Here is a 16,125-nt window from a genome sequence, read left to right on the forward strand (position 1 = left end):
ATTCTTCATTTCTGTATGGTTCTGGTTAAGGGCTTCTATTTCCTTTTTCATGATTCTATAGTTCCCACTGAGTTCCTTGTAATTTGCACTAAGCTCCTTAAGAACCTTTATAACCATTACTTTGAATTCTATGTCTGATAGATTGCTTGTTTCCATATCATTTAGTTCTTTTTCTGGAGATTGCTTCTTTTCTTTCATTTGGGGGTTGTTTCATTGTCTCCCCATTTTAGCTGTCTCTTTGTATTTGTTTCCATGTATTAGATAGAATTATTATGCCTGCCAGTCTTTGTGGGATGGCCTTATGTAGAAAATGTCTGGAGGGATCAGTGGTGCAGTTTCTTTGTTCACCTGAGCTGGATGCTCTGGGAATGCCCCTTGTGTGTGTTATTTAGGCTCTCCTGTTGTAATTGGGATTTGATTATTGATGTCCCATTGGTGGGAGGGATCTTCCCTCCAACTTGCTCCTGGTGAAGTTCAACCCCAACATCATGGTGCCAGCTGTTATACATATACAGGTGCTGATAGAACAGAATAAGACACAACAGGACCAAACCAAAAACCACGAAAACCAAGCTACTCAGTGTAACAATAACAGGAAAGACTAAGAAGAACAAAGAAGAGAAAGCAAAAAAAATAAAAAATAAAAAAAGAATACTAAAAGACACATGACCAAAGACTTAGAGTGGATTTAAAGAAAAAGGGAAAAAATAAGATGAAAAAATGGCTATATGGAAGCAAACAGGAAGCTAAAAGAACTAGTGTAGGAGAAAAAAAGAAAAGAAGACAGAAAATAAATGAAATAATAATAATGAATCTAAAATATAGTAATAATGGGTGTACTAACCTATAGATAGGAAAAGTAAAATGGAAAAAATGAGGGAAAAGATAACAAAATAAAATAAGAAAAATTAATAAGAATAAAGTAGAATAGAATCAAAGGAAAGAGAGAAATTAGAGACATGTGAGAAAAAAGAGAAGGAAAAAGAGGAAAAAACCAACAACAAAAACAAAAAAATTCACACACACACACACACACCAACAAACAAAACCACACACACACACACACACACTCAAAAACCTTTGGGTCCACTATTTGTGGAGCTCACTGGATTTTGCTCTGATGTTGTTGAATCTTGTCCCTTGGTGTGTCTATCCTGGGCCTCCTGGGAGCTTCTCTGGTGCAGGTCAGTGTGCGTCTCTATCCCTTTCTGGTCCTGGGCAACCTGATTGAGGTCTGAGAGGTCAAAGCCCCTAGTAGTCCAGCTGGTGAGGAGTTCTTAGCCCAGAGGCTGAATCTGCCTTGAGTCTCACACCTTAATTGTTCCTGTTCTGAGCTGTACCCCCTTCCCCCACAGAGCTGGTCCCAGAGGAGTCAGCTGCAGGCGCTCAAGGTCCTGCTGGTGTTCACTTAGTTGTGAGGTCCGGGTGCTGTCTGTGGCAGGTGCGCATGGGTTCTGGGTTGTGTCCTGATAAAGAATATTTTAAAAGCCAGATAGTGACAGCACCCAAAAAACATTTGAGCAGGACTACTTCCAATGAAGTGTGGAGAATGGATTGGAAGAGGCAAGACCAGCATTAGTAACAAAATCCATTCAAATGCTTTATTATAATCTAAGTGAGAAATTATGGTGATCTAATTTAGGGAAGAGGTAGCTGATATGGAGAGAAGGGGATGGATTTCAAAGATATTTATATGGTGGAGTCATGGAGACTGGAGATGGGTTGAATAGAGTTGAGGGAGAGGATGGATTCAAGAACCAGTCTGAAGTTCTTGCTTCAGGAAGTAGTAGGACAGAGGTGCCAATCCCTGGGTGTGTCCTTAGCTTGTGGTGGGACCTGGGACAAGCCACTTCTTTCCTCAGGTCTTTAGGTTTCTCATTAGATGAAGGTAGTAATCCCTAGTCACCAACTTTACAGGATTGCGGTGGGGAGCCAGTGGTGAAATCTATGTGAAAAGTAGCCTCCTGTATTTTTTCCATGGCCCCCAAAGGAAGGTCTGTCCTTGTCCTAGTATTCTCTGTAATTGTGCTCTGACATAGTCTTTCCTCCTTATCTACAATTCTAAGCACTTGATATTCTAGGAACTGGTTAGACCTCTGCCCATTCTAGCAGCTGAGGCCTCACTGGGGACCTCTCTGAGGGTTCTCAAACCAGCTTTTGTTGAAAACAATGATATCATTGAATGGGTGGACCAGTCCAGGCTTCCCTCAGCCAGTTTAAGGAGAAATGGGGTCTTTATGACTTCTGTACTGATGGCTCTTTTCCAGTCTCTTCCATAGTTCCCATGGGCCCCACTACCCCCTTTTCCTCCTCCTTATTCCCCGGAGGTTATGGGTTTTTTGAAAACTGGCAGCCTCCACATTTTCTTGTCTTCCATCAGTCTCCCCAGAGAGAGGTCCAGATGGGCCAAGGGGCTATAATGGCTGCATTATATCAGGCATGGTTTCTTTTTCCAAGCCCCCTCCCCCCTTTCTGGAGAAAGGAAGAGAAAGTCACAGAAAGGGATTCCTTTGAAGGGAGGTGAGTGCTAGCAAAAGAGGTGATTCTAAGTGTTGGCAAAGATGACAGGCTCTTGGTATTCTAGAAGTTCTTTATATCTTGATTTATTTTATTTTATTTTTCAATTATAGTTCACATTCAATATTATTTTGTATTAAGTTTCAAGTGTTCAGCGGAGTGGTTATAATCATATGCTTTACAAAATGTCCCCCCTAATATTTTCAGTACCAACCTGTCACCATACGTAGTCATTACAGTACTTGTGGCCCGGTGCACGAATTCATGCACATTGAAAGGAAATTATTTAGAAGAAATATTTTAATATCACTATTCGCCCTTTCTCTATAATAGAAGGGTCACCCAAATTCATGATTGACAATGACAGATGGAAACACACACGTGCGATTAGCACCAGCAGGAACTTTATATGTATCACACATGCGCAAGTCAACTTAGCCTTTTATAGATATAGATAAACTTGCTTAATTAGACCTGCTTTCTGATTTAGCTAAACTTTTTCCAGCCCAGTGAAGCACCCCAACTTCTCTTTCAGGTAATTATCAGTAACACAGCAGTAAATATCAACACGAAGCAGATTATTATTGTAGATCATGCAGGGAGAACAAAGGGTAAAATATTTAACTGCAGCAGTGTTTGACCATATTCTGTGCAGTGAGAAAACCTGAAGTCATTTTCAAGGTCTACCATTTCTTCTTTTCAATCGGGTCAAATTTCTAAGCTTTCTAAATCTCCATTTTCCGGCTAATGGAAAGAAAATAGGATTCCACCGAGTCTCCTATCTACCTACTCCAGGACTTCTGTGAGGATCCAATGAGACGAGGCATGGGAAAATGCTTCACAGACATTTGGTTACAGTGCAAAATGTTTCCACCTGGCTATGAAGCAAGTTGTGTTCCTGGGCTAAAGAAACTCCAAGGAGGATAGTCGCTACAGAGAGGAAGCCAGGCATTGCTACATGACATCATTACCCAGATGGACACTTAGCATATTAGCCTTTTATATAGAGAGATTATTGACTATATTCCCTGTGCTGTACTTTATATCCCTGTGACTGTTTTGTAATTACCAATTTATACTTCTCAATTCCTTCACCTTTTTCACCCAGTCCCCCAACCTCCTTTCCCTCTGACACCCATCATTCTGTTTTCTGTGACCTCTTGACTTCTTGATGTTAGATTTGTGGTTTGGATAGACTGGCTTTCAGTTGTGTGGTTATAGATCATCAGCAATGTTGAGTGAGCATTCTGAATACCTGATCTGTTGGCTGTCTTTCTTCACCTTAACTGCATGCATGCATGCACACATGCACACATATGCACCCCTGCTCTGTACCTGTCTACATGTAGGCAGCTTGTTAGGGGAATTAGGAAGTTGGTTGCAACACTGGTTTGCAGCAATTCTAGGAAGGCAGGAAGATGAACCTTGAAACAGTGACTTGGGTTCTGAGAACCATATAGTGATATCTACCTTCTGTGTGTCCTGTTAGTGTTTGCAAAGGACTTTCACAGATGACCTTATAGGGAAGAAAAAAATAATTTTCCCTCTAGTTGTCTAAGTTCTCAACTGATTAGCAAGAGGGATTAGCAAGAGAAAAACAAACAGAAGTTAACATGTCTACATGAGAGATACCCAGGTAAAAATGAGCAACTCACTTAGAATTCAGGATTCTATAGCATCCTCGACAAAGAACAATACATGTGTAGAGAAATGACAGGATAAAGGAAAGAGCTGTTAGGCCTCTAAAGGCAGTAAGCTGTGCGTAAATGTATGGTATATAAATGGTGGATAAAGGCTAGTTAGTCAAGTTTGTTTTGCAAATTCCTTTGGTGCCTTCTCCAAACTGATAGGGTCTAAAATTGTCTCTGGTAATTAACTTCTGTCCTTGAGAGAGAGGAGTGGAGGGAGGCCTTTGAAAATTGATGTCCTTCACATTTGTAATATCTTATTCAATAAAGGAAAAAAAAAGAATTACATGAAATGATGTATATATTTAACCTAGTGTTTGGTATACTGTATAGGAAGCACAAATGAATATTAGCTGCTGTTATTACTACTGTTGTCTTTTTGTGTGTGTATATCAGACTAAATAAATTGGAAAAGGAGTGAAAAAAAAATTGATGTCCTTCTTCTAGACAAACAGGGGAAGGCCAAGGTGTTTTGCTTGTAGTATCTCCTTCTTTTCAATTGCCTTCAGCTCAAAATAATCCTGTGCTAAAGTGGTATATTTGGGGAGGCATATTCTGCCACCATTCAGCCTCCTCTAATCTTCATGATGGGAGGAGATATAGGTGCAGGAAAACCATGCATGATGCTTGGCACACAGTTGGCCTCAATAAGTGTTTGCGGCATGAGTGCGTGGGCTTGTAAATGCAGAGCCTAGGGCTCAGAAGAGGTACTGCTGCTTGGCCCAAGACCCAGCGCACATAGGTGATGGATTCAAGCCAGGAGGAACTTGGTCTTCCCCGTGCCCCATAGTCTGTACACTATTATGCTGCGTAATAAGCAATTATCGATGAGATTGCATGTGCATCCTTCCTCTCTGCCCTCTGGGAGTGTCTGGGTGGCTGACTCTTGGATTATTTACCACTGACATTTAGCTTATCTTACTTTCGTTTATTTAGACTGATGGGTTTAGAAGCAAAATCAAACTGTATGATGGTAGATATGTTGCTTTTGCTCATTTTCAAGTTCTTCATCTGTAAAAGTGAAATGGGGTAAGCATTGGACAGAGAGGGTGGCATCGAGGTTCTTTTTTTTGTGGTAAATTCTGTAGTTTCTGCACTAATGCTCCCCCCCCCCCCCCAAAAAAAAAACACCCTACATGGAAAGGATGCGGGGCAGCACATCAAATGAGGGAAAAGGTGTAGGACTGGGGCTTGGGAAGGATAGGATTGAGGAATTCATAGACAGTCTCCTCAGGTGCCACCACTGGGGTGACTCAGCTCCAGCCATTTTCAGGAGGTGTCACTCACCTTGAAATTCAGCTAAATGAGAACTGATTGTCCTGGCTTGAAGTGACTGGCCCTGGGTGCTCCCAGCCAGTAGGTAGAGAAAGGGGAACATTTCTCTAAATGCAAATCAGGGCACTGTTATCCCAAGGAGGCAGCAGGGATGCCGAGGCCAGGACAACAGATGTTCATGACGACTTTGGAGGCCTTTCCAAGTTCTAACCTTCTTGGCTTGTGCTTCGGCTGTGGTTTGTGCTTTAGGATGCAAAGAAACATTAGGCAATATTTATCAAAGTTATGGGATTTTTAATCAGAGCCCAAAAGGGACCAGGCACCCACCTGTAGGGCAAGTTGGATTGTGATCTTCACCCACCTGTTTTTTGTTTGTTTTTCATGGGATGGTCCACCTATTCCCTTCTTTCTAAGCATATTCTCAAAGGTCCTGTGATCTTAGAGGTTCATTTTCTTCACTTCCTCTGTCTCACCACAAAGTTTATCTCTACAATATGGCCAGTCACCTCTCACATTGGTCCTTCCTTTCAGGTTAATCTGATAAACAAGCATTCGTGGTTATTTATCCAAGACTGGTTGCTAACAGGCTACTATCAAACAATGTTTCACTTTTTTATCTTTCTCAGAAATAGTAAATAGTACCTCATTTCTCTTATCTGCTCTTATCCATTTCCAGTAAATACCCATAGTGGGCTATGCAGGACTGAAACAGAGCTGTAGCCTCTGCGTGGGTGAGCCATTTTTAGGGCTCCACAGGTCCCTGCCAGTTAAGCTCCCTGATCCCGAGAAGTTGACCCTGTCTGCACAGAGAGCTTGCTCATCTTTGTGGAGGCAGCCAAGAGGGAGGCCTGAAGAGGATTAAATAAAGACCCTGCTGACCAAAGGAGTAAACAGCGCTTATCCAAACATCCTTTGGTATTTAACATAAAAGCAAAACACGGGATCAGGAGCTGGTCAGAAGGATACCAGGTCTTGTGGGGACTAGGAGCCAATGTAAGGTGAAGTGGTTGGTAAAAAGGAGTGTTGATTTAACGCATTGTTGGGAAACTTCTTAATAGAAGGTTAAAAAAACACACATGCCAAGTAGCTTTGGCTTTGGGCCAGGCTTGCGGGTGGTGCCATCTTGCTCCCAGTGCTGCTGCTGCAGCTGGTCCCCAGGCAGCAATGAGGCTCGCTCTGGGGAGGCCTTGGGATAGGAGGAGATCCCTGCTCTTTCAAGTTCCCCCTTCCATGGCCTTCCTATTCCCTCAGAAAGGAACGTGGGCCCTTGGACTTGTCAGTCCCTTATTTGGCTTTGGGGCTTGCCTTGGCATGTTTATTTCCATTCCTTTGGAGTCAGGGATGGAATGAGCACTGGTTGGGAAATCTTGATTCTAAAACAGCTCGAGCCATCTCTTCCCCCCTTGTCTTTCTTCTTCGAAAACAAAAGAAAAAACAAAGCAATACTTACTGAATTTGGTATATGACTGTCCCAAATATGGCAGGCCTTGTCCGCTCTCTGAGACCCGCGCTCCGCTTCTCTCCAACCCTTCCCAGAACCTGCCCGTCCTGGCATCACCGCTTTCATTTGATGGGGAAACAGGCTGAGTAGCTTGTGACTTGCATAGTATCTCCTGCTCATTAAAAAACATTAATATTAAAATTTCCAAACATCCCTGAGGGGAGAGAAACTAGATTATGAACACTCAAAAACTCATTACCTCTATGTAACAATGATTAAAGCTTCATAGGTAGTTCTGGAAAAAATGATACCAACGATATTTGTAAAACACAAAGACTTGACACTGTTCAAGGAGTTTTTTAATTTTTTTTACATTTCTTCATTTTATTTAAGCACATATTTTAAATTAGCTAGTCTTCTAACCTTTCACAGCATATGAAGTAGATTGCCATTTCCTCCATTTTATTGATGAGAAAACTGAGGCACAGACTCACAGAACTAACAAGCATCAGAGCTAGTGTTTGACTGTATTTCCCCATTCGATCTTCTCGAGGAAGCTGTGGGTAGTAATTATTCCTCTGTTCACTTGCCATCTGGGAAATGGGGGGCTCGAGTGAGTGAAGCTCTTCTCATACAAATGCACCTCTCAGTCTTACTCACTGACAAATGGGGGACCCGCAGGATGATAAGACTGGTTTAAACATTAGAAAAAAGGAATGTTGAAATGGATAGCTTAAATTAGATACCAAGCTTGTTCATTAATATCCTAGGGGCAATGAAGTCCTGCATAACCCTTGGCGTTCTCTCTTCCACTGGATGGAAATAATTTTCGTCTCTATTGTACCTTATTAGGTTTTTACAAGTTACATTCTCGTTTTAAAAAGAGCTGCCCTAATTAACTGTGAATAGTCTTTTCCAGTTTAAGGCAGCTGGCCTCTCAGAGTCTGTGACCTGACTGTGCCCTTGTTGTGACATTGAAGGGGACGTCAGGCATCTTGACTCATTTCCAGGGTTTGAAAGGCCACTCATCTAGAGAGTAGTGTGGCTGGTACTCAAACCAAAGCTTTCCGAGCCCCAGGCTTTCCCTGTACCTTGTGCTGGTATCGTTTTTTTAGGTTTGCGGAGGTTAGAAATGGGAAACAGAATTTAAAATGTTAAAATTGATCCAGTGGAGCAGGAGAATTCTCCGAGCCGGAAAAAGTATCACCTGGAAAAACGATTAAAAATACAGATTTCTGAGTCCTTCTCTAGAGAATAAAATTCTCTGTGGGTCTGGGATGGGGCCTGGGATACTATTTTTTTTCACAGCATTTCCGGGTGTAGTGCAGTTACTGGACTAAGTCCCATAATGATGGCATTAAGAGCATGAGCAAGAAATGAAAGAGGCTTACATCATCACCAGTACAGGAAGGCAGGGCAAGGATCCTCCAGGGAAAATACGAGGGACCAGCTAGGCTGCCCCTCCCAAGCAGCACCAGTGTCTAAGTACCCGGATACTCTTGGAAAAGCAAGATGGGGCCAAAAGCTAGGGGAAGAAGCTGTCAGTAAAAATAGCCCCTGGGATGGCGGAGTGATGTTTGCTTCCGCTGAGCTTGTCTGCATAGGTTTTTCAAGGTGGTTTGGAAATTGTTGGCACTCGTCTTTACCGCTTTGCTTATCTGAAGCAGCAGGAAGGAGAGCTGATCTGAGAGATATTTTGCAACGTTGCTTTGAGTTGAAGTTGAGAGAGGCATTTCAAGTTTGTCTGACAGTAAACAGCCCTTCAGACGATGGTGCTGGGTTTGAAGGCCCCCGAGCCTTAGGAAAGGTGGGGTCAGGGGAGTGTGCCTTTGGGATCAGACGACACGTTACAAAAAGGTTCCAGGCTGCCACGGGCGGTTCACTTGTCCTTCCCTGGAGAGCAACCTTATGTTTTATGTCTGATATTTGGGAGCTTATTTCCCCAGGTGGCATTCAGAAGATGCAGGTCTTGCTCAAGGACTTTGGGGTCTGGGGCAGCCTGGGTTTCGCCAGGTGGACATTCCAATGCTGGCTGCTGTTAGCATTGGACAGGATGTGGACCTGCCTGAGGGCTTGTGAGCCTGGAGGGACCCGCAGGGGGCTCTTACAGAGGGCAGGAGGGTGCACAGAAACTGCTTTTCCATCAAAGCCAGAAAAAGGAGGGGGCGGGGTGGGAAATCTTAGATAGCCCTTCTCTCTTCCTGGACACACATCACTCACAACTCGTTTCCTGAAAATCCTAATACACTCCAGTGCTGAGAGACGGCTTCCTGCCGATCTGCTGAGCCAGCTCCTTGTCAGGGAGGAGATGAGAACAAGATGTGGTCAGAGAAGGGGCGGGTGGGCCGAGCTGGGCTGCTCCGTGGCCCCGTGGCCCCTCTGCGAGGGGACAGCAGTGTCTGCAGGTCCTGAGAGCAGTGCCAGGGCACCGCATGGGCACAGATGGGCCCAGCTCGGGGCAGCAGGAAGTATTCGAAAGCAGTGTCTCATCTATCAGTAAAATTGCACAGATGGTGGTGATGAAACATGACCCTTCCTTTTGCTTCAAGAAGAAAGGACCTTCCTGGCCAACATCTGCAACCCCATTTGGGGAAAGGGTTGTTATTGCAAAACACACACACACACACACACACACACACACACACACACACACAACTAACCCTGAAGTTCTCACATGTCCATCCTCTTCTTCCTGCCCCATGTTTTGCTTTTATGCCTATTGCTCCTCTCTGCTCCCAATCGCACTTAAGAGCTGAATCTCCTTTGTGCGACAGCACATGTGTCCTCAAGGCCACTGTCATCGTCATCAAACTGTGCTTTGGACTGCTGGTTCCTGGCAGTGCTGTAGTTTTATGCCTCCACCTTCTAAGAGAGACAGAACAGAAAACTGCTTTAAAAGTATGGTCAGGACCAGCAGACCTGGTTGGAAACCCGGCTCTGACACGGCACCGTGAGCGCCTGGACAGTTAAACATCCAGTTCCCAATGTCCTCAGTTACAACATGGGGAAGGGGTTAGTACCTTCCTCAGAGGTGTGTCGTGAGGGTGAAGTAATTGAACACGTAAATACATGTGAACGATTCTGATGGCAACTTTTCTGGGTTTCCCAAGCTCAGAAGGATCCAGGGTGTGGTGGAAGCAGGGTGCGATGGAGGCAGGAGGGTGCTCCGAGCTTCTTTGATATTTCTGAAGATTGCCTTCCTTAAAAGTATGTTGAAATCTTGTGGTCTAGAGTGTTCGTTTTGATCTCAACCCCAGAGGTCTGCCTGCTTCGGTGTACCTGGGGTGGAGCCCGACAAGCTGCATTTTTAACTAGCTCCTAGCAGGGCTGATGCTGCTGGTCCCAGGAGGGCAGTTAGGTAGATGAGGAAGCCGATTGTTCCTTGGAGACTCAGAAGACAGAAGGAAAGGCCAAGTAGGCGCCGCTCACAGAGAGGTAGTTTCTGGTTCAGTGTAAGGACTTTCTTTAACTACTAGATGCGGTCTCAGGAGCTCCCTGTCGCTGGCTATGTCCAGAGATGAATGGCCATCTGGCAGATTCCCATACAAAGTAGAATGTTCATTCATTTATTCATTCGTCCATTTATTCACCAAATAAATATGGGCCTCCTGCCTGGTGGCAGCTGGAAGCTGCGGAGAAGCCTCAAACAAGGCAGCCATATCCCCTGCTCTTAGTGAGCCCATAGTCCAGTGAGTTTGGCTGATTCCTAAAGTCCCTTTCAATGTGGAGACTCTGAGAGTCCTATGAGTGGCCGAGGACTGGCAACAATGTGGTCACCTGTGAGGTTCACTCTGGATGGCTTTCTTTGGAGCGTCTTAATGTCGCCGGATGAATAATTCTCCCCCTAAGACTGAGAAGAGACTGATAATGTATTTATCAGGAGTACATTTTCAGTGAGAACGTTTACATCCCACTGGCGCCTGGATAGACCATTAAACTCTGAACCCCTGCCTGGCTGTCCATTATGCAGTCTCTGAAACCAGACCTAGGAAATGGGGCTGCGGGAATGAGCTAATTGCTTTTTTTGCCACTCCCAAGTGATCTACTGGAGAGTTACTGGCTGGGGAGATTTAAAGGGAAATAGGTAATTCCATCAGTTTTGCTGGGTCCTTCCATGGTACTTCCTGTTGAAAGCAGTAGTGATAAATGCTAACCTTTACTGAGCTCCACTCTGTACCTACTTGGTGGTAAGCCCTTTTTATGCATTTTGTCAGTTTACTCTTATGGCAATCATGTTAAGTAAGGATATTGTCTTCATTTTTGAAGAAGAGAAAACAGATATTCAGAGGGAAAAAGTAAGTCATTTATGGCCATAGACACAGCAAATGTCAGAACTGGTATTGAAACCTTAGTCTCGCCGACACCAGACCATGTTCTCAGCTCCTAGCATGCTGATCGACTCATTCATTTACTTGTTCCTTCATTTATCCATTCCTTCATCCAATAATTAGTTAAATTGTTCTTTCATTGAGTAAATGTTAAACAGGGATATATACTGGTGAGCAGAGCAGCTTGGCCTCTGTCCTCATGGGGCCCACAGTTTATCTCCCTCAGACACATAAGTGACTCCTCCCGAGATACTTGGCTGCTTAGATGCTCAGGAGAAAGAGAAAGAGCTGGGAGGCAGAACTTGGCAAGTTAGCTACTGACCCAGAGTTTCCTTGTAATGAGAGCTTCTCTACACAAGCTGAGTTTTGGACTTTGCTTTATTTTGACATTTCCCCGTTGGGTTTCTTTTCTTGTTGTCCAAGGCTGGATGTTGAAGGGCTTGAGATGATACAAGAGATCATTCTGTGGCATTTGCCTTCTGACTGCACTCTAGGGGTAGAGGGGAATCTGAGTGTCAGGAGTCCCAGAACTCTTAGAGTTGGAAGTGACTCTAGAGACTCTCTTCAATGACCCCATCTTTTTGGGAAATGTCACCTCTTCCAGAATCAGAGTGGTCCCTGCAGATTCCTTTGGCTTTCCATGCTGGCCTGAGCCTATATTTTCTTCTGAAAAGGAGTTTCAAATTAGGTTTTCAGTTTTCAAAATAAACGCAAGATCATTATTTTAAAAAATCAACCGATTTTCAGAAATATGCAACTGACATTGTGAACATCTGCAGGACCTCAGATAACCACCATCAGCAGTGGGCACTTGCTTCCCCAGTTGTTTTCAATGCATACACCAGGGCAGCGGTTGCCAACTGGTGGTCCGCAAGGTTCAAAAGGTTAGCAACTGCTGCATTAGGGTGGACTATTATTATTTTTCACTTAAAGGGATTTTGAAAATGCATATTTTCCTAAAACTTATTATTTTGTCGAACTTAATTTTAGACATTCTTTACAGTTAGTACATATAGATCCACTTAATTCTTTGTTTTGGGTTAGACTCCAATTTTTCTTCCATTAGAAACCTTTTTGCCCTCTCACCTTGACTTTCTATAGGTACATTCTGCTTTCAGTGTGGCTGAGCTAGTTGGAGCATCCATTTGGCTCCTTTATTATTATTATTACTAGAGGCCTGGTGCACAAATTCATGCACAGGTGGGATTCCTCCTGGCTGGGCCTGGGGTGCGGGTGAACCAGATTCAGGGCTGTCAGGGCCCCAGCAGCAAAGTCTGGGTCAGTGTGCATCATAGCTACTGGCTGGTCGTCTGGTCGTTCCGGTTGTTCCAGTCATTTGGTTGTAACGGTCACTTGGGCATATATATATATATATATACACACACACACATACACACACACACACACACTAGAGGCCTGGTGCACAAAAATTTGTGCACTCGGGGGGGCGGATGGAGGGTCCCTCAGCCCGGCCTGTGCCCTCTCGCAGTCTGGGACCCCTCAGGGGATGACCACCTGCTGGCTTAGGCCCGCTCCCTGGGGGATTGGGCCTAAGATGGCAATCAGACATCCCTCTGGCAGCCCGGCAGCCCTTGGGGGATGTCCACTTGCCAGCAGGGAGCAGGCCTAAACTGCAGTCGGACATCCTTAGCGCTGCTGAGGAAGCAGGAGAGGCTCCCACCACCACCACTGTACTGGCAGCCATCAGCCTGGCTTGTGGCTGAGCAGAGCTCTTCCCATGTGGGAGCGCCCTGACCACCAGAGGGCAGCTCCTGCATTGAGCGCCTGCCCCCTGGTGGTCAGTGTGTGTTATAGTGACCAGTCATTCCCAGTCCTTCTGCTGTTAGGGTCAGTTTGCATATTACCCTTTTACTATATAGGATAGAGGCCTGGTGCATGGGTGGAGGCCCGCTGGTTTGCCCTGAAGGGTATCCCAGATCAGGGTGGGGATCCCGCTTGGGTGCCTAGCCAGCCTGGATGAGGGGATGATGACTGTTTGTAGCTGGGCACACCCCCTTCAGGGTGCGGGTCCCCACAGGGGTGTCTGGCCAGTCTGGGTGAGGGACTGAGGGCCATTTTCAGGCTGGCGGGTGACTGAAGCTCCCAACCTCTCCTTTTTTTCTTTTTTTTTTATTCTGGGATTTATTTACCTTCTATGGCTGTCACTGGAGCTGAGAGCCGGCTTTAGCTCTGAGGCTCGGCTCCAGCTCTGAGACATCGGCTGCTGAAAGCAGGTATCTGGGTTTGTTTAGCTTCTATAATTGAAACACTGTTGCAACTCCAGCTCTGAAGCCCAGCTGGCTGAAAGCAGGTTTCTGAGGATTGTTTAGCTTATATAATTGCAACATAGTTGCTTAGAGTACAGCTCAGAGCTGGGCAGCGGCAGGTGGGGGGAACCTTGGTTTCCTCCATCACTAGAGCAAGCAAGCCTCCTGTTCGCTTCAGCTGCCTGGCTGCCGGCCGCCATCTTGGTTGGCAGTTAATTTGCATATCGCCCTGATTAGCCGATGGGAAGTGTGTCGGAGGTATGGTTAATTACCATGTTTGTCTATTATTAGATAGGAGATATGTGTGTGTGTGTGTGTGTGTGTGTGTGTGTGTGTGTGTGTGTATAATTTTTTACTTTTAGAGAAATTCTAGGAACCTTGCTTGGTGTTGCCTCTCCTTTGGTGAGATATTCTTAACCTCAGCTTCAGGCGGTCTGTAGTAAGAGAGAAACCAATGTCTAATTTTAGAAAAGAATTTATTAGAAGGGTAACACACAGGAGTACCAGGTCTCAGGAAATCTGAACCACTAGGTCTCAGAAAGGACAGGCCAAGGCAGACTCAGGAATCCATGCAGCAGGAACAAAGGAACAGATGAATTGCTCCCATCTGTTCAGCTCTTGCAGCATTATTCCATTGGCTTAGCTTGGATCATGGCCACTCTTGGCAAGGCTAGGGAGGACACCTGGATTGACAGTCTCACCAAAACATGCAACAGGGCAGAGGTTTTTCCTTAAAGAAAAATTGGTGTGCTGATCCTTCCTTGGATGCAGTGGTAGAAAAATCAATCCAGGTAAATTTTGAGTTATGTGTTTGCATGTGTGTTCCCAGGACCCAGAAAAAGTTTAAGATCACTGCTTTAGTCTGTTGACTCCATCTGGTTGTCTGAACTCAATGATGACCCCCACAAATACAAAATTCATAGTAAACTCTTCCTCCTGGTTTTCTTTTAGTTTCTTAGTCCCTTTGGCCACCCCATTTCTCCTGCACTGAGATGTGGGGGATAGTTCTGCCTGCTTCAGTTAGAATGGCCAGCCATAGTTCCTAGGAGGGTGGAGTCCATCACCTCAGGAAACTAATGTCTTTTCTTATTCTTCACAGATACCTTTTTGCTCCAACCTACACAGAAACGCATTATACTCTGAGTGGCAACCCTCGAACCACCACGCTGAAATCCGAGGTAAGTTCCGGTCAACAAATAGCTACCAACAACTGCCCTCCCTGGCCCCACCCCTGGGAAGTGAGGAGGCAACAGCGGGACTGGATGGAGATGTCCCTCCTCCAAAGCGATTGTTTCCCCTGACTGAAGACCAAGGGAGCCAGCAGGAGAGGCCAAGTGTGAACCTGTTGTTTCCTACATGCGCCCTTTCCTTTGATGGCTAAAGTGGTCAATTTTAGGATAATTGCATCTGATTAAAATTGGTATAAATCACCATGAAGGATACATTTTCCTTGCTTTATATTAATTACTCATTAACAGAAGGTTAAGCAAAAGGAGTGATTTCTGGTAATCCTGTCATCTCACCCAATCAGAAGTCTAATTATTCCTTTTTCATTTGGATCTGTAAGGTTTTGTAGTCTGCTAAGGTTTTTGTAGTCTTTTTTTTTTTTAATACATTTTATTGATTTTTTTACAGAGAGGAAGGGAGAAGAATAGAGAGTTAGAAACATCGATGAGAGAGAAACATCGATCAGCTGCCTCCTGCACACTCCCTACTGGGGATGTGCCCACAACCAAGGTACATGCCCTTGGCCAGAATCGAACCTGGGACCCTTGAGTCCGCAGGTCGACGCTCTATCCACGGAGCCAAACCGGTTAGGGTTGTAGTCTTTTTTTTCTTCTTTTTTTTAAAAAAATATATTTTATTGATTTTTTACAGAGAAGAAGGGAGAGGGATAGAAAGTCAGAAACATCGATGAGAGAGATCCATCAGCTGCCTCCTGCACGCCCCCCAGTGGGGACGTGCCTGCAACCACAGTACATGCCCTTGACCGGAATCGAACCCGGGACCCTTGAGTCCGCAGGCTGACGCTCTATCCACTGAGCCAAACCGGTTCGGCGGGTTGTAGTCTTTTTTAATGTGACTTTAGGTTATGAAGATTTTCTTATTTTGCTTCTATATCCATATTGGGTATTTTTCCCCTCAAAGTAGTTTTTCAGTACAGATGTTTGCACGAAGATTTGTCATTTAAAAAATGGTTTTTGAGATGGATAAATTTTAGTTGGCTTCACAACCGACTGGTGAACATTGAAGGTAGTGAATCATGCACATTTCATGGTTTGCTTGCTCTTCCTACCAGGGGGCCCATTAAAGCAGCAGTTCTCAACCTGTGGGTCACAACCATCGGAAAACACATTATAGCATATCAGATATTTACATTATGATTCATAACAGTAGCAAAATTACAGTTACGAAGTAGCAACGAAAATAATTTTATGGTTAGGGGTCACCACAACATGAGGAACTGTATTAAAGGGTCGAGGCATTAGGAAGGTTGAGAACCACTGCAAAGCCATAGGCTCAGAGCAGAGGTTCTCAATCAGGAGTGATTTTGTTTTCAGTCATCCATTTACTTAAACTTTTGTTGATATGTGGGTAACTAACACGAA

The 16,125-nt window shown here is 44.6% G+C and overlaps 1 protein-coding gene across 2 annotated transcripts in view; it reads left to right on the forward strand.

The window, feature by feature from the left end:
- The window catches only part of ADAM19 (ADAM metallopeptidase domain 19), an 81,575-nt gene that overhangs the window by 20,682 nt on the left and 44,768 nt on the right, over positions 1–16,125 (forward strand). For both annotated transcript variants that reach the window (XM_036315271.1, XM_036315272.1), the window contains exon 4: positions 14,616–14,694. In XM_036315271.1, coding sequence (XP_036171164.1) covers positions 14,616–14,694 — 79 coding nt within the window. The remainder of the gene's footprint in view (positions 1–14,615; positions 14,695–16,125) is intronic.

The sequence above is a fragment of the Myotis myotis genome, unplaced genomic scaffold (assembly GCF_014108235.1).
Source record: "Myotis myotis isolate mMyoMyo1 unplaced genomic scaffold, mMyoMyo1.p scaffold_m19_p_6, whole genome shotgun sequence".
In the NCBI taxonomy this organism is placed as follows: domain Eukaryota; kingdom Metazoa; phylum Chordata; class Mammalia; order Chiroptera; family Vespertilionidae; genus Myotis; species Myotis myotis.